The 27,431-nt window shown below is 41.0% G+C and overlaps 1 protein-coding gene across 5 annotated transcripts in view; it reads right to left on the bottom strand.

The window, feature by feature from the left end:
* LOC128449946 (uncharacterized) overlaps positions 1-27,431 on the bottom strand; it is a 43,109-nt gene that overhangs the window by 7,813 nt on the left and 7,865 nt on the right. Inside the window, exons 2-7 of one of the 5 annotated variants that reach the window (XM_053433322.1) lie at positions 7,857-7,872; positions 7,786-7,823; positions 7,528-7,623; positions 7,286-7,406; positions 6,791-7,026; positions 4,691-5,186 (exon numbers count right to left, since the gene is read on the bottom strand). In XM_053433322.1, the coding sequence (XP_053289297.1) occupies positions 5,013-5,186; positions 6,791-7,026; positions 7,286-7,406; positions 7,528-7,623; positions 7,786-7,823; positions 7,857-7,872 (681 nt within the window). In that variant the 3' untranslated portion in view covers positions 4,691-5,012. Of the gene's footprint in view, positions 1-4,690; positions 5,187-6,790; positions 7,027-7,285; positions 7,407-7,527; positions 7,624-7,785; positions 7,873-9,443; positions 9,493-9,644; positions 10,051-24,137; positions 24,368-25,344; positions 25,466-25,614; positions 25,711-27,431 lie in introns of those variants that run through there. The other 4 variants (XM_053433325.1, XM_053433319.1, XM_053433320.1 and 1 more) reach the window with 4 other exon arrangements.

Genomic DNA, 27,431 nt, shown 5'->3' with positions numbered 1-27,431 from the left:
AGGACCTGTTTGCCTCAAGGTCCCTGAGGCGTGCAGGCAAGATGGTGGCTGATCCCTCCCACCCGGGTCACAAACTCTTTGAGGTTCTTCCCTCGGGCAGGAGGCTTCGGTCCATCAGGACCAAAACAAGACCAGCTTCTTCCAGGCTGCCGTTGGCCTCATCAACAAGGCCCGGGACCCCCACCTGACTCAGACTTTTATTCCACCCCCACACCTCAAGGATGTGTTAAATTAATAAATTAACACATTATCTCATATTATATAATATTATATATACGTATATTATATTATACTGTATACATTGCATATTGCAATCGGACACTGTTTACTGTTTTGCATTTTGCATTTCACCTTTTACTTTACTTTTTATATCTTTTATCTTTCATATATTTTTATTCAGAAATGTTTATGTCAAAATAAATGCTACTTTGTATAAATATTGGAAAAAAGTGAGTAAATAAGAAGTAAACAGTGAGTAAATATATACTGGTTTTCTATTTTTTATTGCTTTTCCTATGTATGTTGTATTTATTGCATTTTTATGTTTCTATGTTCATTGTAAGCACCAATAACCAGAGCAAATTCCTTGTAGGTGTAAACCTACTTGGCAATAAAATACTTCTGATTCTGATTCTGATTCTGATGATGCATGGTATGAAATTACGACTGGTATTTAAAGGAGAAAAACATCTGTTGACCTGAGTGCTGGCAGATAACGTGTGCAAGTGTGATGCTCACACTTTTAATAATGGCCCAGAGAGATTTATCATGTTTAGAAAGGATGTTGGCTGAAATTTTACAGCACTGGTTAACAAAGGCATTAACTGTGTCCACAACAACAGCAGTTTGATTTCTCCTACAGTATTGTAGTTGATGCATTTTTGAATACATGTGAATTAAAGCCCTATGAGACGAATTGTAATTTGTGAATATGGGCTATACAAATACAATTTGATTGATTGATTGATTGATTGATGATACAAACTGACCAAATAGTTTATGACTTGGACTGTTTTAATGATCTCAGCTGTGAATGACCTGAAAGCTGTCGGACTCTTTGTATTGCTTATTTCCCAGATAACGAGTGCAAATGTGTGCAAATCATATTGAATCGCTCATAAGATACTAAATCATGGTCTGTTTCTTTTCCCTTACGATGACTGGAAATTGAGGTGGAGAGACGAGAAGGCAACTGGCCGGTACATCACGGACTGAGGCTTGCTGACATCTGCATGTGCAGCCCCTGTCTTCAGTTTGAACAAGGCCGGTACAGTTTTATCCACAAACTCTTTAGCAAAAATCTACATTTTACATATTTGTATGTGTTCTCATCTGTAGTTATTATTGCTGAAAACCATTTTAACCTGCCTTCATTTGTGAGCTATTATAGAAGATTGATAGAGCACATTCATCTGCTTACATGCACATGAAAAACTATATGCTGTAGTCAGTCAAAACAAAAAACAAGATATGAGGATTGGCAAAGGACTGACCAGTTAATGCATTTAATTAATTAATGGAATAGGATTGTTTGGTTTAAACTCCACTGAGAGTTGAAAATGAGAATTGTTGTTTTTGTGTGGTTTATTGTGATCTGAGCTGTCTTGGAGATTCACTATTGTGACTTTTTGATGATTTGAGATGAATATTGGGTGATTGTTTGCTGCGACTAAAAGCACATTTGGTAACAGTCGGTCACTTGTGGGAGCGCGTGATCTTTTTGTCAAACATTATAAGAGGATTTTGAGTTGAGATATTACATTAATGAGTTGTCTGCCCCTCAAATGTATACTATGTTTAGCTATGCAACAACGCCCCCCGGAAGTGATTCTGAGTTGTTTCCTGTGTTGTTTATTGGCGGCAGCTCCACTCACAAGTTGTGTCTTTCTTCTGCGGGTTAACGCATCGTCTTTTCACAAAATTCATTAGTCATAAGTTCGCGAAAATACCTACCGTGGAGTTTTTGGAGTGTTTAAGCTGGTTGGATAGCTAGCGCCCGCGCTAGCGAGACCTTCACAATGAGCTTTTGATTCCTTTGGAGTTGGGAAGTCAATTTCATTTTTATTGGCTGTGGTGAATTAGTGGCTTTTACCACATGATTGATTGATTTGATGATTTCATTGATTTATGAATTGATTGATTTGGTGGTTGAGTGCTTGATTGATTTGTTGATTTGATTGATTTGTGAATTGATTAATTTGTTGATTGGTTAATTCGTTGATTGATTAATTGACTGGTTAATTGATTGGTTTCTAATTGGTTTATTGATAATAATAAAAAACGAAAACAGCTTTAAGTAGCTTTAAATTTTAGCAATCATTCTTTAATTTAAAATAAGGGAACAAGAGTAAGCTGCTACTATGTGGAAAAAGGACACTCAAACTCCAAAACCAATTACTCCTGTTGATGTGGTACAGAAAAATAATCCTTTAGTTAAAGACATCGCTAACGTTTCAACAATATCAGAAAAATGGCATAAACGCTGGGCTGAAATTGACCACCATGGCCGGTAGAGGGAACTAGGAACCCAGACGTTATTAGAATAATGCGAGTACTTGTGTCCACATAAAAGGCAGCGCAAAAGAGAGGTAAGAAGGGACGGAAACGCAAAGAAAAGAGAGAATTGGAGCTTGACAGTCTCCAGATGTTTGAAACTGCGAGCGCTGAAAGAGACCTTTTCGATAAATTTACATCCTGACAACATTCTTATTGAACCACTGGGATAGGAAGAAAACCCGAGAGCCTATGTTTCAAGAGCTCATCAAGAGTGGAGACATGTCCACAAGAGCAGACCTGGAGAGGAAGGTTCGATCCAAATTCAACAGCATTCAGAAGAATGTTATAATTGTGGACAGTTTGCCTGTGAGTGCAACAGCTGGACAGAATATGGAGGAGGAGAATACTGAAGAAACATCAGCGAAAGAAAGAACGGAGGATGACATGATTTGTGATTCATCCAAGATTTCTAAGTTGTCAACATCGCAGTACAACAGTGTGCTTCGTCTGTTCCAAATACTTAAATTCCTTTAGTAAGTTCTGAATGATAGTAAATTATTCTCTGTTGTTGATCTAACAGAGATAGTTACACTTCCTATATCGATGTCAGTGCTATTTACGACCAGGCATTAAAAGAAGCTTAGGAAGAACACTCTATCCTGGCTTCATGCAGGCCCTGACTGACCTCGCACACAGGCATTTCACGAGAAAGGGGGGCTATCTCAGTTATTGCTTGATTATTTCATAGTTTCTCATTACATTAGTGATTTGTTCCAGGGGGGAAATGGATGAATGTGACTTATAATTTCACATTTACTTATAGAGTGTTAATCTGTATTGATATTTTTTAATTTAGTATCCAGCTTAAACACTCCAAAAACTCCACGGTAGGTATTTTCTCGAACTTTAATGAATTTTGTGAAAAGACGATGCGTTAACCTGCAGAAGAAAGACACAACTTGTGAGTGGAGCTGCCGCCAATAAACAACACAGGAAAAAACTCAGAATCACTTCCGGGGGAATTACACCTTGACCTCTGGTTATGATATATCCCTTAACTGCCACCAAGGGGGCGCTGTTGCATAGCTAAACATAGTATACATTTGAGGGGCAGAACACTCCCTGTCTGGGGTCTTTAAAGATCATCAGAGAACTTCTGGATGTGGCAGGACTCCGAGTTGTAGTTGAAGTCAGATGTGTACAGGGTGAACAGGACTGGTGAGAGCACAGTCCCCTGTGGAGCGCCGGTGCTGCACAACACAGTCTCAGAGACGCAGTCTTACAGCCTGACGAACTATGGTCTCTCTGTCAGGTAGTCAGTGATTCAGGATACCAGGTGGACATTCACACCCATCTGCAAGAGCTTGTCACTCAGTATTTGCTTAAGTAATTTTCCTTACACAATTTGCTAAAATTCCTAATTTCAGTGGTATAGGAGTACGTATGGTCGCCTTGGCAGAGGGGCTGTGAGAGAATTTTCCTGTCCAAATTGTTTGATGAATATTTCAGGAATGATAGCTGCCTGACAGGTTTTTCACTCTCACTCCCTACACACAGTTGCTTTATTATTGGAATTATACACCTGTATGTTTTCGAGACTTTATTTAGCCTCGAAGGGGGAATTATATAGTATAGTTGACTATGACATCTTTTGAACGTTGTTATGAAGCATAATGACAATTACATCTATGACGCCTTATGCTCAGACTTTTCTCCAGCTAATAGATTTCTCTAGCACAGTAACAAACCATAAATGATATGTTAATATCCAGCTAATGAATTTCTCTAGCATAGGTATAGATCATAATGACATGTTGAACCCCCAAGGAATAATAAGAGAAGAGATGGTTTTCAGCAGGTCCCTAAATCTTAAGGAACCTTCCCAAATTTAGGCAGTAGGCCCGGTTGTGTGACGTCATTTTATCTCTAGGTTTGTAGTAAACAACTCCCCTATAAAAAGCCTTGCCTTGCAGAGGCAAGTCGGAATTTTCACTATTCGGCCTGTGTGATTTCTCCGGGTGTACCATGGTCTGACCTCTGAAACTTCTGTGTAATAAATTCTGTTATGCTGCAAGTTCTGGGTCCACGTCTCCTCTCTTCAAACACCGACTTCGACAAGACACTGCTGCTTGTAAGATACGATACCTGCATCAATGCAAAACTGTTACAGGTAATAACAGATTTTAAGACAATGTAATGAGAAAAACAAGATTTATTTTATTTAATTACAAACAACAACCACTGACAAGGCCCTCGATCAGGCCCTTGATCAGGCAGAGCACTAATGCACACAGTACTTTATGCTATAATTTACTTTAAATCAGACCATATCAAGTATTTATTTAATATTTACCACGTTGTATATGTATCTTTGATGTATAACTGTAATGATTCTGGTGGACACTCAGTGCTGAAATATCCTGCTCATTTATTTGAAGCAACAAAGGTACTTCTCATATCCATACCTTATCAACAGAAGCCGTACTAGACCCAGAGTACTTGCTCAGTTTTTTTGTTCAAAAACTCATATCACATAAGAAAAGAGCAATAAGACATAAAGAAGTCAATCCGACTGGGTTGACTGAGGAGGCGGCGTTATATTGTGACTCATTCGTTTTCTCCACGTAATTCCACATGTGTTCACACTCTGGGCGTAGTTTGCAGAGGAGCCGTCCACCAGTTATGTTGAACTATAAAAATAAAACAAATCATTAATATGATTCAATGTGGCCTTATGGACAATTAAGAACATAACTATCACAGAACGTCCAAGCAATAAGCAGCAGGTGCATTAAACTCAATGTGCATCCTTTAGAGAAACAGAACTGAGGTCTGTTCCAGATGAAAACCTCATGGTCGTTAAATCACATAGATGTTTGGAATAAACCAAAAACCAGTGGGACAAACTGGGACACTGAGGAGTGGTACATTAACAGAAATTCTTATTTGGCCTTTATGGAAAATCATCTATTCGATAGACTGAATATATCCTGAAATCTCCCAGATACGAACACTGCCATCTTCAGTCTGCACAGGAGTCAGGAGTCAAGAGACAGGAGTCAGGAGTCAGGAGTCAGGAGTCAGGAGTCAGGAGTCAGGAGTCAGGAGTCAGGAGTCCGGAGTCCGGAGTCCGGAGTCAGGAGTCAGGAGTCAGGAGTCAGGAGACAGGAGTCAGGAGTCAGGAGTCAGGAATCAGGAGTCAGGAGACAGGAGTCAGGAGTCAGGAGTCAGGACTCAGGACTCAGGAGACAGGAGTCAGGAGTCAGGAGACAGGAGACAGGAGTCAGGAGTCAGGACTCAGGACTCAGGAGACAGGAGTCAGGAGTCAGGAGTCAGGAGACAGGAGTCAGGAGTCAGGAGTCAGGAGTCAGGAGTCAGGAGTCAGGAGACAGGAGACAGGAGTCAGGAGTCAGGACTCAGGACTCAGGAGACAGGAGTCAGGAGTCAGGAGTCAGGAGACAGGAGTCAGGAGTCAGGAGTCAGGAGTCAGGAGTCAGGACTCAGGAGTCAGGAGTCAGGAGACAGGAGACAGGAGTCAGGAGACAGGAGTCAGGAGTCAGGAGTCAGGAGTCAGGACTCAGGAGTCAGGAGACAGGAGTCAGGAGACAGGAGTCAGGAGTCAGGAGTCAGGAGACAGGAGTCAGGAGTCAGGAATCAGGAGTCAGGAGTCAGGAGACAGGAGTCAGGAGTCAGGAGTCAGGAGTCAGGAGTCAGGAGTCAGGAGTCAGGAGTCAGGAGTCAGGAGTCAGTCTCAGCTGTCAATCATGACGTTTCACTCAGTTTAAATAACAAATTAAAACCAAACTCAGGAAAAACACGAACACTTGAACAAACACCAGTGAGAGAGGAACTAACTTAAAAGATAGAAACCATCTTTGAGAAACTTTTTTTAACGTCTATGTTGATTTTTTTGTTTTGTCCATGTCCACTAACATGGAGTCTAAAGAAATATGACAGCTCCCAAAAATGAAGCCCAGGAAACTAGATTGCCATCTGGTGGCTGAAGGAGCTCACTGCAGTACAGATGGGACATCTTAGTTTGGTTTTAATTAATTATTACATCCTATCAAAATGCGGTGAACGACTATGATTGACAGCTGACTCTGGCTCCAATTGTTTAAGATCACAGTGTTTGTATGTTCTGTCGTCTTTTCTGGATATTGAGAGGAAGAGGAGACGCGACGTCCGTCTTTATTTTCAGTCTTTGATTGGAACTTGATGAAATGTGTCTTTCTGTTGTGAATATTGGTGCGTAAATGGTAAAATGTCGTCCTGTGTTGAATCAGCCACATACCTGTATTGATATCTTCTTTCCGTAACGCACATAGGTAGCAAGGTGTTCACAGTTGTTGCAGACAGCATCATACAATCCACAGTTGACACGTGTCTCTTGGATGCGTGCCTTCATTTCAGTTTCATTGCCTTTGGTGTACACCTTTCCCTTTTTATCCACATATCCGTCGAGGAAATTGAAAACATAAGGACTTCTAGACATATCGATTGGCAAGAAAAAGCAGTATGGCTCGTCGTCTACAAATAGAAGGAGAATAAAGTGTTAGAGTTAGTGTTTGAACATTATAGATAATATCTGCATTGACCGGCTGGTGAGCGGAGAAAAAATGATGAGATGAGACAAAACATCGAGGATTTTTATATTTATGAAACTTATTCTAAAGTTTAACTGAACAAGATGCTGCACATTCCTAGTATTACGACTCTAAATGGTTTCACACCTGAGGGAGTTTTATTGCTGTTTTCAGTGAAGGACATAGTTTGTAGGTGCACGTACCTGTGCGTTCAAATGTGTTGCCTCCAGGATATCCGTCCCCCACAAAAGTAGCATAATGCTGATAATCAATAGTATCCCATCCAAACTCAGGTTTATAAGCAATCATGTCTCCAAACTCCACCTGTGGTTGGGAGAAAGGGAGACATTAGTGTTACCAAATTAACATTTTACCAATAAACTGTAACATCATGATTTGAAAGATGCAGAGGAAGAATAAATAAACTAAAGAAAGTGACACCAACTTCTTTTCCGTCGAGTTGTAGGCCTGCTGCTGTGAACGCCACATGAAGGATCACAGCCACAGAGATCAGGTTCCTCATGTTTGCAGCAGAGCAGGACTGTAACGTGACAAAAGGAATCATGTTAGATATTCTTTGACTAAATCATAGACTGAATGTAAAGATGGATGACATGTCAGCTCCTGAAATATGAAGCCACTGTCTTATTTCATTTCATTTCGTTTCATAGAGAAAGTTAGTAAAGACAAAATTCTGACTTACCACTGATGTATCGAGGAAGAGATGAGGAAGAGATGAGGAAGAGATGAGGAAGAGATGAGGAAGAGATGAGGGACGGAGTAAAAAGTCCTACACACATTCAAGAAAGTTTAAAATCGAGCTTAGGTCTCCGACTTTTATGAGATATTATATCTGGCAACATGAATACACCACAACGATTGAACAGTTATATGAAAAAAGTGGGTAATTGGCTGATTGTATTCACAGACTTTATATGAAACAGTTGAAATGTTTTTAAAGATATGATTGCCTTTAGGGCTGAATGATTAATTGCATTTGCGATAAAATCGCGATATGATAAAACGCGATTTTCTAATCGCAACATGCGCGATTAAAACGTGCGAAAGAAGGTAGGGCACTGGGTTGCTGTCCTCACCCGCAGCAAGAATGCCGCGGAACAACAAAACTCCTCTGATCAAGAAGATAGCGAAGCAAGCCTGCATCATCTACACAGGGACCTAAATTCTTCGGCCGACGTGGCGGACTCACAGTCTGTGAGTCACAGAGCGAGCTCATCCTGCTGCTGACCGCGTTGCGAGCGGCGGACCTGAAAATCGCTCCCCGGAAAAGCAAGCCGTGCTCCGGGGCGGCGGGGCTCCAGAGCCCCCCGGTCAACTACATGCACATCTGCGAGACGGAGGTGTTCAGCATGGGGGTGTTCCTGCTGAGGCCCGGCGCCTTCATACCGCTGCACGACCACCCGGACATGAACGGGAATCTACGGAGCTGCTGATCCGCACGCTGCCCTTCCAGCACATCCAGCTGGCCCGCCGCATCCGCGGACACAGAGCTTAAACTGCTGCTGCTCCACTTACTATAACAACGCCGCATTCCAACACTTATAAAATGCAATTCAATGTGGAAGTAATCCAAGTATTCAGAATACGTATATAGAATATAGTATCCATAACCAACACTGGAAATGTTACTGACTTGGGAGCAGTAAGACTATAATTTAAAAAATGATTTTCTCAGGACGGTAACTTTTGCACACAGGTTATAAAAAGTGCATGCCTTGTGTTTATACTTACAATGACTTTGATTAAATTACTTAAATGCACACTGATTTGTTGTTCTTGTTTCTGTAATGAGCCGTTAAATTAAAATGTGGGAAAGAATATTGTACAGTAAATGTATCTAATATTGTGTTGGTCATATTTAAATCATTCATTATGGTTTTTTGGGGGGGAAAAAGAAGATAAAATAAAAAAATCGCATATTAAATCGCAATCGCAATATTTGGGGAAAAAATCGCAATTAGATTATTTTCCCAAATCGTTCAGCCCTAATTGCCTTATATTGATGGGACAGCATTACATTATATTTCATTAACTATCACTTGCCTGTTGGGGCAGAGGAAAACATCTCCTCATATACAACACTGAAGAACACACCAGTCAGAACAATAATAAACTTTTATACATAACACGTTCAAAACTTAGTAACATTGTGCTTTAGAAGTAAAAATTAAAAAATGTAAGGCAAACAATATGAAACAGTTCAAAATTAAACAATATAAAAGAATAGCACACAGCAATAGAGCACACATTCAGAATTAAAAATGTTCTAATCAAGAACGAAGCTTCTAATGTCTGAAGAAATCCTTCAGTAAAGTCAGGAAGTCGCTTCAGAGCTCTTACCTTCGTGTGTGAGACGATGGGATCCTGTTGAAGCAGAGGAGGACGTCTCCTTTTATACAATACGGAAGAATAATGCTGATCAATATCTCTCTCTACTTTTCATATCGCTCCTTTTGAGTGCTTTTTTTCTCCATCTGGCAAATACTCTCACACTTTCTTTAGAGGAAACACAGGGACCTCCTTCCTTTGTTATTACATTACCTTCATTCGTTTTGACTCAGAGTCGTGGTTGACGATGTTATTTCCGCCTCTTGTTTTGTGCTTTCTCTTTGTGTTGGTCACCAAAGCAATGAGCACTCAATGCACTGCCCTGGCCTTCGAGCAGCAACGGGGTAATCACGAGTCACACAGCATGGACGGCAGATGAAATATTTAATAACAGTAGGTATAATTTGATTTGTCCATAATGAAGAGGACTCGAGACTTGGTTCTTCCTTGATGGTGCGCAGGAGTCTCTTGGTTCTGGAATCAGGAAGTGATGAGCAGCGGCTCAAAGTTTAGCTCCTCCACTGATGGTTGCTGGGAAAATCCTCACATAAAGAAGCCTTGACTCAGCTGACGCCTTGTGGGTCGGTGTTGTTGCTCATCGGAGTAAAGAATATTGTGTTCCTGCTCTATCAGCTGTGTGTTCTGTTTGTGTAAACATTCGAATCCTTTCTATCTTCCCGTCAGAACCTGGGGCAGCTGCTTGAACTCTGTCTGATGTTGACTGAAGCTAAGGGAGTTATGCTTTAATATGAAAAGTTAGGTGTGAGAACAAGTTAATGCACAGTGTATTGTATGCCACAGATTTACAGTTCCCACAACAGGCAGAGGCTCTTATCAGACCTCTTATCAAGACAGGTGTGAGACTGAGCAGCGATGTGACGCACACACATTCTAACTAACTTCAAGATTAACACTAAGCAGCCACGGTTATTAACAAAAATGTGTGTGAAGGCCCAAACTGCTCCTGCCCCCTCCCCTCCTGCATTTGTTTAGAGTTCAGTTCTATTGAAATCTTATCAGATTCACACACACAGACAAACTAAAACTTAAAATCCTAACACTCTCTCTCTCTCTATCTCTCTCTCAAATCAGTCAGTCTCTGTCTCTCTCTCTCTCATTCTCTCTATCATTCGCTCTCTTAAACCAGTCAGTCTCTGTCTCTGTCTCTCTCTCTCTCTCCCTCTGTCTCTGTCTCTCATTCGCTCTCTTAAACCAGTCAGTCTCTCTCTCTCTCTCTCTCTCTCTCTCTCTCTCCCCCCCCCCCCCTCTTCCTCTCTCCCGCTCTCTGTCATGGCGGAGTGTGCGTGGGTGAAAGGTATAGTGGGTTTAAGACTTACTTTGCTGAGCTTTATCATTTAGTTGTATGTTTATTTGTTCGTCTTTAGTTGTATAGTGTTTTTTTTCTGTTTAGATTAGTTTGCTGAGTGAGTGAGTGTGTGAGTGAGTGTGTGTGTGTGTGTGTGCTAACAGGCAGCATGCCTGTGGCAGCGGCAGCGGCAGCAGACTTTGAGAGTCTGACTCGCCGGCATGCCATCAAACTGATCCCCGCAGTGGCATGCAGTGTGGCAGAGGCCGCTGGCTGTGGGAGAGGTGATCGGCTGTGACTCGGTCAAGTCGGCCTCCAGGATGAACGGAGCCATCGTAATGTTTTTAGATAGCACGGCGAAGGTGAGCGAGGTGGTGGAGACAGGAGTGGTGATCCACGACACGTTTAATCCTGTTCTCCCACTCGTCAACCCAGCCACGAGGGTGATGATATCTAATGCCCCACCTTTTATTAAAAACGAAACTCTGGCAAAGGAACTGTCTCGGTACGGGCAGATTGTATCACAGATTCCGTGCCCCTGGCTGCAGCTCGCAGATCGAGGAGGAGCTTAAATATCCCTAAATGTGGGCTGGTCTAAACGTTTCGCTCGAGCTCGGGGGCGCCATCTTGTGGCGCAGATCCGGCAGCACATTCTCAAACGTCAATACAGCACAGCACAATGACTTAGAGACATACTTTTAACTTGTCAAATGTCTTTTTTTACTATGAAAAATGAATAAATAAATATATATAAAAACCAGACACATATTATTTTGAACACTCAATTATATTAGCTAAGTCAAATAAACCAGACAGAAGACTTTGCATCATTGATTTTTTTTATTTTCACCATCCTTCCAACCCTGTTCCCGGTTTGCAGTTTGTCAATTTCCCAGCGTCTATAAAGGAAACAGATTGCAGTTCTTATAGGCACAATAACAATGCAAGATGTAAAACAGATAATTGAAATAAGTGGAGGGATTACGATTTGGTCTAGCAATAGTTGACTACAAGACTAATTAATCACATGACCTCTCACCTGTAGCCCTCCTTCCACTCGTCGCCGTTTCCTGTCCTGCAATCGGTCTTCTTCAGACCTTAGTGATTTAATGACAACATACATTCACTATGAAAACATTCATGTTGGTCTGTTGACAGTGAGTAAAACTGTTTTTTTTTGTGATTTGATTCAAAAGTGTGATATTCAGGGCACTTACGGCATGGGGAAGTTCTGCAGGAGAGTGAGACACCACCATCTCCTAATTTGCAGCATGTTTTCCTTTGAAGAAGGAAATGCAGGGGACTTCCGGTGGCGCTGAACCTGATGGCTGCTTGAAAATCTCGCTCCCACCCGGTGTGATATAATCCCCTTAGAAAAACCCTACTGATAAAAAAAAAGTACTGATATTAACCATGGAAGGGGAGAAGCAAAGAAAGACTAAATTTAAACCAAGCTCAAAACGTGATAAATCGGCGACATCCGACGAAACATATGAAGACGAAGACGGCAATGAGGACAATGGCGGCGCTGATAAAGAAGTAGCTAACCCGAACATGCAGGCTATCTACAACGAGATTCGGGCACTCAGGTCAGATCTAAAAAGTGAAATGAGTGAATTCCGACGCTCTCTTAGCAACGACATGAAGAAGGAACTGAACGAGTTTAAAGGAGAAATCAACCAGAAACTTGAAGAAGCTACTAGCGAGCTAAATGCTACTGTAGCCAAAGTTGCGGAGGTAGAACAACGTATATCTGATATCGAAGACAGGGATGAAGCTGCGAGGGAGGCTCTCATCCAGGCATTAGAGACCCAAGAGACTTTGCAGGCTAAATTAACCGAATTAGAAGCACGCTCACGCCGAAACAACCTCCGTATACACGGAATACCGGAAGAGTCTGAGGGGCCCGATCTGTCGGCGTTTGTGACCAAGCTAATAAAATCAGAAGTCGGCATGCCGGTAGCGGACATGGACCTCGGCATACAGCGCTGCCACCGGGCACTGGCTCCAAAACCTCCCCAAGGCGCTCCGCCAAGATCACTGGTGATTTGCTTCCTCGAGTTCAGAGTGAAAGAGCAGGTGCTGCACACAGCATGGAAGAAAAAAGTCGTTCGATATGAGGGGAAAAGGATCTATTTCGACCAAGATTACCCTCCCGAGATCTTGAAAAAGAGAAAGGCATACGCGGGAATGCTGAGAGAGCTCAAAGCCAAGGGTATCCGCTTCCAGACGCCACATCCAGCTAAATTGAAGGTGTTTTTTGACAGCGGCACCCGGATCTACGAGAGCGCGGCGGAGGCTGCAAAGGACCTGAAGAAGAGGGGAATCACTCTGGAAAATGAGATAGAGCCAGACCCTACCGGGGAGAAACAACGGAGATTATCGACGTGGGAGAAAGCGGGTGCAAATCGATCCGGACGGGCGGTGGATCGCGGACGGATAAGGGAGAAACTACGGAGCTTTCAGCGCGCCACTCCGGGAACATCTGACGCTGCAGAGTGAAGCGTCTGTGGGTGAGCTACTAAGACACTGACTATCGTTTCTCACAGAGCTGGACAGGTTTGAACTTTTTACCGATTGTTGGGAGCTGTTCTAAATGTTACCGGTGCAGAGTACCATCTCTGACACAGAGAGGCCCTCGATGGACGCGAGGATTTCCTCTCATTTTGAAGCTTTATTGGAACTTCGGACTTGGAAGTCTTTTTTTTCTGTTTTTCTAGTTCATTGTTCACTGTTCGTTGTTCTTGTTATCATGGGTAATGTCACACAAGTTAACACAGTTTGGAAAAAGATATGCATCGTCAGGAGTATAAAGTAGTCACACTGAACGTCAATGGGCTGCATAATCCGATAAAAAGGAGTAAAATTATTGCAAAAATGAAGCGAGAAAAGCAGCAGATAATATATTGGCAGGAGACACATCTCTCTTCTTCTGAACATGAAAAATTAAAAAAGCTTGGGTTTCAAAATACCTATTATTCATTTCATAAATCAGGCCGGAGGAGAGGTGTGGCCATACTGATCCCCAATGCAGTAAATTTTGAATTTATTTCTCAGGTGAAAGATAATGAAGGGAGATTTGTCTTAGTAAAAGGCAAATTAGATAATGAAGCAGTAACTTTATTTAATGTGTATGCTCCCCCAGGGAGTAACAAATCTTTTTTTAAGAAAATATTCGAATTGATGGTAAAGGAAACACAGGGAACCCTGATTCTTGGTGGTGACTTTAACATCCAACTTCAACCAAAATTAGATACATCTAACCAACGCCAAAAGAAAAGCCCAAATGCCATCTTGGTTCAGCGAATGCTTACACAACTGGGCCTGATTGATGTGTGGAGAGAGTCCCATCCCATAGAAAAACAATTTACATATTACTCCCCTTGTCACTCTGTTTACTCACGGATTGATTACTTATTTATGTATAAATCAGACTGGCATAGGGTCAGAGATTGTGAGATAGGGATTAGAGACGTATCTGATCATTCAGGCGTATATTTAACCTTATATTTAAACAACCAACGGAAAAATACACTTTGGAGGCTTAACACAAGCATTTTAAATGACAAAGCAGTACAGAAACAGATCCAGCAGGAATTTGAAACATACCTACAGTATAATGATAATGGAGAAGTGTCTCCTAATACTCTGTGGGATGCAGCAAAGGCTGTAATTCGAGGTAAAATAATTGCCCTTACGGCCTCACGGAAAAAAGAAAAACAGAAAAGACTTAACGAATTACAAGAGGAACTTAAGTCACTAGAGATTAGACATACAGAACAAAAAGATCCTCAAATATTAATTAAAATAAATAAAATCAAACAAGATATAAATGGTATATATGATGAGGAAATTGAAAAACAACTTAAATTTACCAAACAAAAGTACTATGAGACAGGATCGAGGTCTATGAAACTCCTTTCTTGGAGGATACGAAAACAACAGGAAAAGAATACAATATATAAAATTAGGAACCCTATGACAAAAAATATGAGCGGTAATCTAGAAGACATCCAACGCTCTTTTGAACTATATTATAAGGACTTGTACACTCAACCAACCAGAGCCGATACCACAATAATAGAGACGTTTCTAAGTTCGCTGGACCTACCATCCATAGGAGAAAAACAGAATAAAGAAATTATGGCTGAGATAAAGCTAGAAGAACTGAATAAAGCCATCTCAAGATTGAAAACTAATAAAGCTCCTGGTGCAGATGGATATTCGTCTGAATGGTACAAAACATTTAGAACACAAATAACCCCTATGCTGCTTAACTGCTTTAACCACACTTTGAGAACAGGAGAAGCCCCGCAGTCATGGAAGGAAGCAGTCATTTCTGTCATCCCAAAAGAAGGTAAAGATAAAAAGGAATGCAGCTCATATAGACCAATATAAGTACTCAATGTAGACTATAAACTATTTGCCTCAGTCCTATCGAAAAGGCTGGAAGCTATTATCCCGGAGCTAATAGATTTGGACCAAACAGGCTTTATACTAAATAGACAGACACAGGATAATTTAAGGAGAACATTACAGGTGATGAGTCATGTTACTTCGGCCAAAATTGGTGCAATGTTGGTTAGTCTAGATGCCGAAAAGGCTTTCGACTCAGTAGGTTGGGAATATTTGTATAGGGTACTTGCAAGATTTGGCTTTAAGGACTGCTTCATCACATGTATTAAATCGTTATACTCCTCTCCAACAGCCAGGATTAGGATAAATGGAAACCTGTCACAAACTATTCGCCTAGAAAGAGGGACACGCCAGGGATGTCCCCTGAGCCCGACCTTGTTTGCCTTATTTATTGAACCTTTGGCCCAAGCAATTAGAGAGGACCCTGAGATAAAGGGGATAACTATTAGAGGAGAGGAACATAAAATTTGTATGTTTGCGGATGATGTCCTGCTCTTTATCACAACCCCTGACTCGAGCATCCCGAGATTGATGTGTCTATTAAAGACTTACAACTCGTACTCTGGATATAAGCTAAATACTTAAAAAACTCAAACCCTTACATTTAATTATACTCCCCATCCAGATATAAAAAAGAAGTACAACTTTAAATGGGACTCTTCCACAATAAAATATCTAGGAATAAATCTACCAAAGGATATGTCGAAGCTTTCTGAAATTAATTATGGCCCCATCAACAAAGCGGTAAAATCAGACATCTCTAGATGGACGATGCTCCCGCTGGATATGAGCAATAGAATAGAAATAATCAAAATGAATGTGTTGCCACGATTTCTTTATCTCTTCCAGTCCTTACCCCTGGAGATACCACCCAAACAATTTGATGAATGGGACGGGTGGATTTCAAGGTTTATTTGGAATGGTAAAAGACCGAGGGTACAGTTCAAGACACTGCAGCTGAAGAAGGAGAGGGGAGGGAGAGCTCTACCATGCTTACAGGCCTATTATCATGCTGCACAATTGAAACCCTTAGTATACTGGTGTACACCAAATTATGAATCTAAATGGAAGTCTTTGGAAATTACACAGACAGATATTCCAATACAATCAATATTAGGAAACAAAAGCCAAGCAGAAAATAATTATAACAGCTTGAATCAATGGACCCTATTCACGGTTAAACTGTGGTTTAGGGTGTTGAGGAAATTGCAGCTAGAGAAACAGGCCAGGGTCTTGAATTGGGTAGCATATGATCCAGAGTTTGAACCTGCGAGACTGGACGGGAGCTTTAAACAGTGGATTAGGAGAGGCATCACATCCTTTTGTTCACTCACTTCTAACGGTAAATTTCAGAGTTATAAGGCAGTTTCTGACTCATTTGGATTGGAAAAATGCAATTTTTTTAGATACCTACAAGCCAGAGACTACTTTAATAAAATATCACAAATCAAAACGGGGAAAGAATATAACCTGATCTCTATATTCCATGAAGCATATGAAAAAAACAACATTAAAAAACTGATCTCACGAATATATGAAAGTATACAAACCTCCAAAAATCACTCTACGTTATACATCAAACAAAAATGGGAAAAGGAGTCTGGTACAGAAATATCAGATGAGTCCTGGATGGAGATATGTGAGACACAAGCAACCACTGCAAACTCAAGATCATTAAGAGAGTTTGGTTGGAAGAATGTTGTGAGGTTTTTTATCACTCCTAAAATAACGGCTTTGCAATCAGGCTCTCAGAGTCCGGGGCTTTGTTGGAGACAATGTGGAGCCATTATGGCCAATCATTTTCATATCTTTTGGGCTTGTCAAAGAATTCAACCATATTGGAGGGAAGTAACTAATGAAATATGTAAGATGATGGGAATTAAATTAGACTACTCTTTTACTACTTTGTATCTAGGTAAAATACCAGAATTTATCCCTCACAAATACAAATACCTGCTAAAGATTCTCTTGGCATGTGGTAGAAAGGCTATAACCCGAAGATGGCTCCAAACTGACCCCCCAACATTGCACCAGTGGAGGGGGATAGTGAAAGAAGTTTACTGTATGGAGAGACTGACTTATATTTTAAGATTGGAATTGGAGAAATGTGTTGAACGTTGGGAAAAATGGATTATGTATGCACTGTGCCTGGAATAGTTTGACACTGTACTTCGATGTATTGAAAAGAATGTGACCATATACTGTTACACCCATGAGTATGTTGTATGTTTGTTTGTTTTTTTTTGTTTTTTTCCCTTTATTTCTTTCTGTTCAAAATTCAAAATCCAAAATAAAAAGTTTAAAAAAAAAAGAAGAAGGAAATGCAGGAAGATGTTAATATGTTGTAAAAAAAAAAATAACACCTTGTACACTAAGCATAATGTGTCACGATTTACACATACCTCGCTGAAATCGCACTTGGCCCCCATTACAATGTACAGAGTGTACTGTAAGTCAAGAGGTACTGGTTAATATAATGTCAGGCGTATTCCCAATGATACATTTTTTTCAATACAAATTAATGTGGTTTTAATGTAGCAAGCAAACATTTTTACAGCAATGCTATAACATGCTGATTAGGTCTTACCATCAAAACAAACACGCCGCAGTTGTTGGAGAACTCTTGCTTTGTTAGGCCCTGAGGTGTGAACAATGTATTTTAATAAAAGTATGGCAAGAAAATAGTAAAAAGTTAGCAAATGCTATTATGTAATGTCTCACCTGGACATCATCCACACCAAGCTCTCTCCAGGGGCCAGAAGAGAGGCTGTGAGCTACGTGTCTGTACAAATAATAAGCGAAGTAAATAAAAGTAACTCAACTTTGTTGGGACATGGTTTTTGTGCAAACCACAGGCCTCCCTTCAGTCAAACCTGAAACAAGGGAGCCGCATGTTCTGGAGTGAACTCAGTCTCCCAGAGTGCCACATGTTCCCTTTGTCTTAAGACAGTCAAGGAACTCAGTCTCCCAGAGGATGTAACAGGATGCTGCATGTCCTGGGAACTGGGCAATATCACACAAAGGTGTCAAGAACCTGGGGGGTCACTCCTATTGGTCACTCTGGTCCAAGACCTGTGAGGTCACCGGGGCCAATATAAGGAGAGGTCTGCCTAAAGTCTCTCTCTTCTTCCATCCCGCCGAGGGCGGAAGGCTGCTACAGCCTCTCTCTCCTACATCGCCAAGGGGGGGGCCTGGCTGATCCAGCTTCCTTCTCTATCCAACCCACAACCGGAGGTCAGAGGTGCAGCTCCCAGCTCACCCCTCTCAAGGAAATCTCCTCGCCCTTCAAGCTCTACAAAACTCCTCGTAGCGACGCGATGTCCTGCAGGAGAACTTCAACCAGCATCTGAGCACACGGCTCGACAGAATCGCGAATGCAGAACTCTACGACCACCAACCCAGGAGACGTCACAGAACTGCAACTGGACTGCAACTTCTTTTCCCCTTTCCCTCGGACTGGTAACATAATCTGGGCTTAATAATTATACTACGCTAAGCAAGACTGTTTATTTGATCGGTGTGTGTTTATAAGTTTGATATGTGTTGTGATATTGTGGTAACAAGTTATTTGAAAGTAATTGTTAGTTAGGCCCTTCATAGGCCTCCTTTGTAGGTCTCTCTGACTCTTGCATTATCTGATTAACATCTACACAGACACACGCATAGTCTCCACCTAGTTAAACCTACCCCCATAAAGCAACCTCAGAAGAAGGGGGGGGGCTCTTATCTTAGGGACCATTTTTAAAGCATGCTAATTTACATTCACACACACACACACACCTCCTTGTTAGTTAGTTTGATTGTTTAGTAATTTGTGTTTTTATACTTTATTATGTTCATAATAAATGTTCTTCTTTCACAAATGTTCTGTCATTAATATTGCATAAGTGAATCTTGCCAACTGTTACACTGTTAAGAACTCCATAAACCTTCATTGTTCTTTATATAATCTTTAATGGTAAAATATTGAGATTTCTAATTGAACTAGATCTAAATGAGACTGATCTTAATCAATAAATTGGCTATCTTTTCCCTTCTATGAAGGGTGGTGCCCCGCGAGAACTTTAACCAATTAAAGTTATGATTTAATATTAATATTTTGAATATTAATGTTTTACATTTTATTTTGATAGCCAAATTTATTGAGTGCCTAAAGGCACACCATTCTATGGTAACACTTAAAAAGGCCCCCTCACAACATAAATGGATCCCCGTGTGAGGGCGGAACGCTGCACCTAATTAACATAAATGGTGTAGCCCTGTGAAGCAGAGTACAGTTGGCAAAAACTTCATGACTATGCAATATTAATGTGTTTTTCATTTTTGGCAAAAGCCAGAAATAGGTGAATTTGGAATTTTCAGTCAAGCCAGAGGCTTGAATTCAATTCCACTAGTCTGCTACCGGAGTAGACATTCAACCGTATTTACAAACAAGTGCATTGTGGTGAAATTTAATTTACTCATAAATTAAATATTTATTAATAATTAATTATTAAGAACTACCACTTTAAGTCCCATAGTGTTACCCTAAAAGATTGCTATTGTTGCTAATAATTCTAGTTGAATGTTCTTTGTTGAAATTTTAAGAATTTCTTTTAACATTTGAATATCACATATTCAATGTTAACTGGTCAAGCTGCGAAATTGCCTGTAACTGTTAAATGCTTTTGAATTAAGACATAGCGTGCCACCGGCCCTATGTAACAGAGCTTGTACCTGGCTGTTACTGCCTAGCATATCAGCCCAAGTTGGATAAGAGAACGTGAGAAAGAGCCACAGCATGCTTACAGCCCTGTGAATTTATAGAACCCTTAACTGTTACTGCCCTGCATATCAGTTAGTGTGATTCAAAGTTTGGTGAATTGTTTTACTCACCATAGTTTTGGTTAGGCTAGTGTACGATCAAATCCACACTACAAGGTGTCTGCCATCGCAACACCAAAGCCAACCACACTGTTTTTAATTTATAAACTTAAATCTAATCCTTACATTACTGATCCAACAATGGAGAACCCCTGTGTAGAACAATTTGTTTCTTCCCTAGCACCAAGCCTGACCCCTGGCTATCCTAAATTCATCAACAAGTTGAACTTCAATGAGTGTAATAAAGAAATAGATTCTTTACTTAATGACAGGTGTGATGCACAAACAGCATCAAAGGGTCCATTGTTGAGATGTATGGTTCTTAATTTCCACAGGCAAATCAACCTTGCCTGTCAGAGCACAGCAGCCATGGAACAGGAGGTAAATGCCCTTAGAGCGCAAAATGCTTTTCTCCTCCAGGAGGTTCAGACTGCTAGTAAGAAAACTCTGCACTATTTGGAAGACCTGCACTCAGCCGAGTCAGATCTGTTTTCACACAAGGAGGAATTGTTAAAACTTAGATTAGAAGGCACGGCCTCACATCAGTTTTTGAACCAATGTGATTCTGGTTACTCCGATTCATACTCCTCTGATAGTGTACGGTTAACTCCCTCTTCACTCCCAAGATGGGACAGAATCCCATCCGACCCGAAGTCTTTGGGAATGAAGTCACTTTCGGATCCTCCACTGACAGGAAGAGGTAACAGCTTCCTAACCGCCCATCTTTCTGACTCTGAGACTGACATTGATGACACATGTAGTTTATTTTCAAGAACACATTGTACCTCATACACTTCTCATCCACTGCTGGATGACACATTTCTCCGTGCACAACTCTCGAAAGGGGGGACTTCAACATTCAAAAATGTTTTAGCACCTCCCAGAGAGACCTGCAGCAGGTGATGCACGCAGCCGGACCTCACAGTGTCCGCGCTTCAAGTTGCTGGAGTTTCTAGCTAAAGATATTGAACAATTTGATCCAGACAACTGTGATCATAACATTGATAATTACTTTAGAGAACTAGATCTCAGCTTAAGTGATGTGCCAAATGCAACAGAAAGAGAGAAGGTTAGACTTGTGATAAAAACCAGCTCTACAGCTGTTCACAAGTTAATTCGGTCACTTCCTTCCAGTGTCACCAGTAACTACACAGAGCTCCGTCAAGCACTAGTCGAGGAATTCTCTTCTACTGCTGATGAGATAACAGCCATTGTTACAGCATCCGAAATTAAACATTCACGTCGCGAAAATCCCAAGGATTATTTCAAACGTTTAAGACATGTTTATTTTCAAGGAAAGAACGAACCAGGCCTAGAAGAAAATCCCACCTTCAAGGCGATGTTCTTACGCAATTTACATCCATGTATACGCACACATGTTGTACTGATGACACAGGAAGGAAAACCTTCAATGCAGCAGATCAGGAAGATGTCACAGGTGGCTTGGGAAACTGTTATCACTCTCAAGGCTACAGTTGGTGCAACCGAGCCTGTCAGAACAAACACCAAGGTGTCAAATTTATCCACAGCTTCAAAAAGGCCCCCTCACAACAAAACGAGAGGGGGTGACAGCAGGCAGCATGGGGACACAGAGCGTATCCGCCATGTTCACCAACTGCCCAGAGACAGGCATTCCCACTGTAGAAGCTGCAGGAAGCCGTACTCTGACATTCTGGCCCAAACAGACAACCACTACTCAGAAGATGACGACAGCATCTCTGAGTACAGTTCAAAATATGGTTATGACCGAGCACACAGTGACAGCGCCTCTGAACGCAACTTAGAGCCTGGCCCCACAGCGCGTTACAGCCCTGAGCCGAGACACAGGCGATCAAGAGCTCGCTCCTCACGGCCATAACCAACACACAGTTAAATCCTGTACGGACAGTCAGTATTAAGTTTCATGCAGTTAAATAGGAACAGTTTATGTTAGCAACAGCAGCAAACTCAAAAACCTAAATTCTGATTAAACTTATATACCACTGCCAACTTTGTAAATATGTTTGGATCGAACACCTTTCATATCATAATAAAAGTCCATACCACACAGGTTAGGACATTAGCATATTATTACAGAAACAATGATACAGTCATTTGAATTTTGAGATTTTGAAAATTATGACATCCTTCTGCAGGAAACCTGAGTTTAAAAATTGTTAAGTCTAACAGATACGACTGAGTACTACATTAAGTAAGATCCAATGAGGTAACAAAACTCTTGGACATTCCCAAAAAAGATGACCTTACCATTGTACGTGTCTCTCTCTTCATCTTGTCTTACAATTTACAAATGTCACATTTTGTTTGTTTTCTCCTTAAACCTAGTGAACAGCACAGGTTATTCATATTGTACTGTTACTGTAACTCTGAATGATTTGTCTAATTTGAATCTTGCTTAGCTTAACTAGATAGTATATACAAATGCCCAGATGTTACCGTCCAAATGAACTGACAATTGACTTTTCCAGCCTTGCACTAAACATGTTCAGATATGCCCTCAGGAACACACGTCAGGTGCGATCCCTGAAGCCACAGGGGGGATGTTGGGACATGGTTTTTGTGCAAACCACAGGCCTCCCTTCAGTCAAACTTGAAACAAGGGAGCCGCATGTTCTGGAGTGAACTCAGTCTCCCAGAGTGCCACATGTTCCCTTTGTCTTAAGACAGTCAAGGAACTCAGTCTCCCAGAGGATGTAACAGGATGCTGCATGTCCTGGGAACTGGGCAATATCACACAAAGGTGTCAAGAACCTGGGGGGTCACTCCTATTGGTCACTCTGGTCCAAGACCTGTGAGGTCACCGGGGCCAATATAAGGAGAGGTCTGCCTAAAGTCTCTCTCTTCTTCCATCCTGCCGAGGGCGGAAGGCTTCTCCCTTCTCTCATCCCTCCAAGGACGGAAGGCTGCTACAGCCTCTCTCTCCTACATCGCCAAGGGGGGGGGCCTGGCTGATCCAGCTTCCTTCTCTATCCAACCCACAACCGGAGGTCAGAGGTGCAGCTCCCAGCTCACCCCTCTCAAGGAAATCTCCTCGCCCTTCAAGCTCTACAAAACTCCTCGTAGCGACGCGATGTCCTGCAGGAGAACTTCAACCAGCATCTGAGCACACGGCTCGACAGAATCGCGAATGCAGAACTCTACGACCACCAACCCAGGAGACGTCACAGAACTACAACTGGACTGCAACTTCTTTTCCCCTTTCCCTCGGACTGGTAACATAATCTGGGCTTAATAATTATACTACGCTAAGCAAGACTGTTTATTTGATCAGTGTGTGTTTATAAGTTTGATATGTGTTGTGATATTGTGGTAACAAGTTATTTGAAAGTAATTGTTAGTTAGGCCCTTCATAGGCCTCCTTTGTAGGTCTCTCTGACTCTTGCATTATCTGATTAACATCTACACAGACACACGCATAGTCTCCACCTAGTTAAACCTACCCCCATAAAGCAACCTCAGAAGAAGGGGGGGGGCTCTTATCTTAGGGACCATTTTTAAAGCATGCTAATTTACATTCACACACACACACACACCTCCTTGTTAGTTAGTTTGATTGTTTAGTAATTTGTGTTTTTATACTTTATTATGTTCATAATAAATGTTCTTCTTTCACAAATGTTCTGTCATTAATATTGCATAAGTGAATCTTGCCAATTGTTACACTGTTAAGAACTCCATAAACCTTCATTGTTCTTTATATAATCTTTAATGGTAAAATATTGAGATTTCTAATTGAACTAGATCTAAATGAGACTGATCTTAATCAATAAATTGGCTATCTTTTCCCTTCTATGAAGGGTGGTGCCCCGCGAGAACTTTAACCAACTAAAGTTATGATTTAATATTAATATTTTGAATATTAATGTTTTACATTTTATTTTGATAGCCAAATTTATTGAGTGCCTAAAGGCACACCATTCTATGGTAACACTTTTTAAACACTATTGTACAACACAGTGTTTGTGTGTTTTGTCGTCTTTTCTGGATATTGAGAGGAAGTGTAGACAGGACTACCATCTTTAATTTCAGTCTTTGATTGGAACTTGATGAAATGTGTCTTGCTGTTGTGAATATTTGCCGTAAATGGTAAAATGTCGTCCTGTGTTGAATCAGCCACATACCTGTATTGATATCTTCTCTCCGTAACGCACATAGGTAGCAAGGTGTTCACAGTTGTTGTTGAGAACATTATACGGTCCACAGTTGGCATGTTTCTCTTCGATGCGTTTCTTCATTTCAGTCTCAGTGCCTTTGGGGTACACCTTTCCATCCTCTTTTTTGTCGAGGTAATTGAAAACATAAGGATCTCTAGTTGTATCGATTGGCGAGAAAACGCAGGATGGCTTTTTGTCTACAAATAGAAGGAGAATAAAATGTTAGAGTTCGTGTTTGAACATTATAGATAATATTTATTATGTATTATTTATTCATGTCTATCTGCTCTTGTATTCTACAGCAAGGCTAGCAGCTCTATGATGCTTGGTTTGAGCTATAGACTATAATCGATTACACTTCGGAATGATGTCACATTTCATGCATACCAACGACGTAGTAGGACGTCCGCACATTCTCTAATGAGAGACTTGATTATAAACAGTAAAAACTTTAGCAGTTACTGTTGACACATGGAGTGGCCATCTTGGATTTCAAAGTCCAAGTCGGAATTCCAACTTGACAGGATGTTCCGGCTCCGCGGTGTAATGGAACGTGGTGTTTGGTTGATGTCCTATGCTAGTGTTAGAATGCTAAGATGTTCACAGAGACAATGCTAACAAGCCAATAGTTTTCCAATGATATTTTCTATGTCTAAGATCTTAGTTAGCATAATAGCATGATAATATTTGATAATAGGAGGACCACGTTGAAGAAAAGAAACTGAACTGAACGAATTCTGTCATTAACTGGAAGAAACCTCTAGAACCAGACTCAGTGTGGGCGACACAGAAGACAGAGCTTCTGGGGTGTAACGTGACACGTAGCCTAAAATTATTACTTTATTTATTATTACTGAAATTGAATGTCTTCTTGTAGTATTACGACTCTGCTCTCAGAATCTCAGATGTGTTTTTCTTCAACATGGCCCTAATAAAGGAAAAGAAAACAACAACATGTTGTTCCAACTTCTGCTGATCTGCCAACAGTGTTTCTGTTGAAACTTTGAGTGGTGGTAATCTTTCTCATTATAACTCAGAGCTATGTGTAAACAAGACAGAGGAACTTTCATTCATATTTCTCACAGGATTTTTCAGTTTGGTGATAAATGGTTTCACATCTGAGTGAGTTTAATTGCTGCTTTCAGTGAAGGACATAGTTTGTAGGTATACGTACTCAAGCGTTCAAATGTGTTGCCTCCAGGATATTTGTCCCCCACATAAACAGCATAATGCTGATATGTAATAAATAACCCTTTACACTGAGGTTTATAAGCAATAATGTCTCCAAACTCCACCTGTGGTTGGGAGAAAGGGGGACAGAAGTGATGCATGTTACCAAATGAACATTTTACCAATAAACTGTAACATCAAATCAAACTGGATTGAAATAATGATTTCAAAGATGCAGTGGAAGAATAAATAAACTAAAGAAAGTGACACAAACTTCTTTTCCTTCGAGTTGTAGACCTGCTGCCGTGAACGCCACATGAAGGATCACAGCCACAGAGATCAGGTTCCTCATGTTTGCAGCAGAGCAGGACTGTAACGTGACAAAAGGAATCATGTTAGATATTCTTTGACTAAATCATAGACTGAATGTAAAGATGGATGACATGTCAGCTCCTGAAATATGAAGCCACTGTCTTGTTTCATTTCTGGATAGTAGGAAGAAGTGGACACATTTTTATTTAAAGTCTTTGGACTAAACTCATTACGTTTCAAAAGTAAAGTTCAGAAAGAAGAAGAAAGATGAGGAAACAGCAAACATACAAATGTCTGTGTAATAACACAGACTCAACATATTTAGAGAGTAAGCAGTGACATTAAAGAAGAATAGAGAAAGTTAGTAAAGATAAAATCCTGACTTACCACTGATGTATCGAGGAAGAGATGAGGAAGAGATGAGGAAGAGATGAGGAAGAGATGAGGAAGAGATGAGGAAGAGATGAGGAAGAGATGAGGAAGAGATGAGGAAGAGACGAGAGACGGAGTAAAAAGTCCTAAACACGTTCAAGAAAGTTTAAATACTATCTCACTAGAGTCGGCTCCTTCAGGTCTCCGGCTTGTATGAGATTTAATATCATGAATAAACCCCCAGTTTCTACAACGATTGAACAGTTACAGTGCCTTGCATAAGTATTCACCCCCCTTGGACTTTTTCCCATTATGTACTGTTACTAACTGGAATTCAAATAGACTTAAATAAACTTTTTCCCGTTTGATCAACAAAACATGCATAGTACTTTGGAGGTGCAAAATAAATTTTATTGTGACACAAACAATAATGAGAACAAAAAAGTTGACATCTGTTGGGTGCATAAGTATTCACCCCCCTGTGTCAATACTTGGTAGAACCCCCTTTCGCTGCAATTACAGCTGCAAGTCTTTTGGGGTATGTCTCTACCAGCTTTGCACATCTAGAGATGGAAAGGTTTGTCCATTCTTCTTGGCAAAAAAAGATGAAGCTCAGTCAGATTGGATGGAGACCGTCTATGAACCGCAATCTTCAAGTCTTGCCATAGATTCTCTATTGGATTGAGGTCTGGGCTTTGACTGGGCCATTTTAAGACATTAACATTCTTTAATCCAAACCATTCCTTTGTAGCTCTGGCTGTATGTTTAGGGTCATTGTCCTGCTGGAAGATGAACCTCCGCCCCAGTCTCAAGTCTTTTGCAGACTGCATCAGATTTTCTTCAAGGATTTCCCTGTATTTGGCTCCATCCATCTTTCCCTCTATTCTGACCAGTTTCCCTCTACCTGCTGAAGAGAAGCATCCCCACAGCATGATGCTACCACCACCATGTTTCACTGTTGGGATGGTGTGCTCAGGGTGATGGGCAGTGTTGGGTTTTCGCCACACATAGCGTTTTGCATTGAGGCCAAAAAGTTCAATTTTGGTCTCATCTGACCAGAGCACCTTCTTCCACATGTTTGCTGTGTCTCCCACATGGCTTCTGGCAAACTCCAAACGGGATTTTTTATGGATCCCTTTCAACAATGGCTTTCTTCTTGCCACTCTTCCATAAAGCCCAGATTTGTGGAGTAGACGACTAATAGTTGTCCTGTGGACAGATTCTCCCACCTCAGCTGTGGATCTCTGCAACTCCTCCAGAGTAACCATGGGCCTCCTGGTTGCTTCTCTGATTAATTTTCTCCTTGTCCGACTCTTCAGTTTGGGTGGACGGCCTCCTCTTGGTAGGTTGGCGGTTGTGCCATATTCTTTCCATTTTCTTATGATGGATTTTATGGTGCTCAGAGAG

Source organism: Pleuronectes platessa, chromosome 10 (genome assembly GCF_947347685.1).
Source record: "Pleuronectes platessa chromosome 10, fPlePla1.1, whole genome shotgun sequence".
NCBI lineage: Eukaryota > Metazoa > Chordata > Actinopteri > Pleuronectiformes > Pleuronectidae > Pleuronectes > Pleuronectes platessa.
Note: the sequence above shows the minus strand (reverse complement) of the source record. Positions and strands in the feature narration are given on the sequence as shown.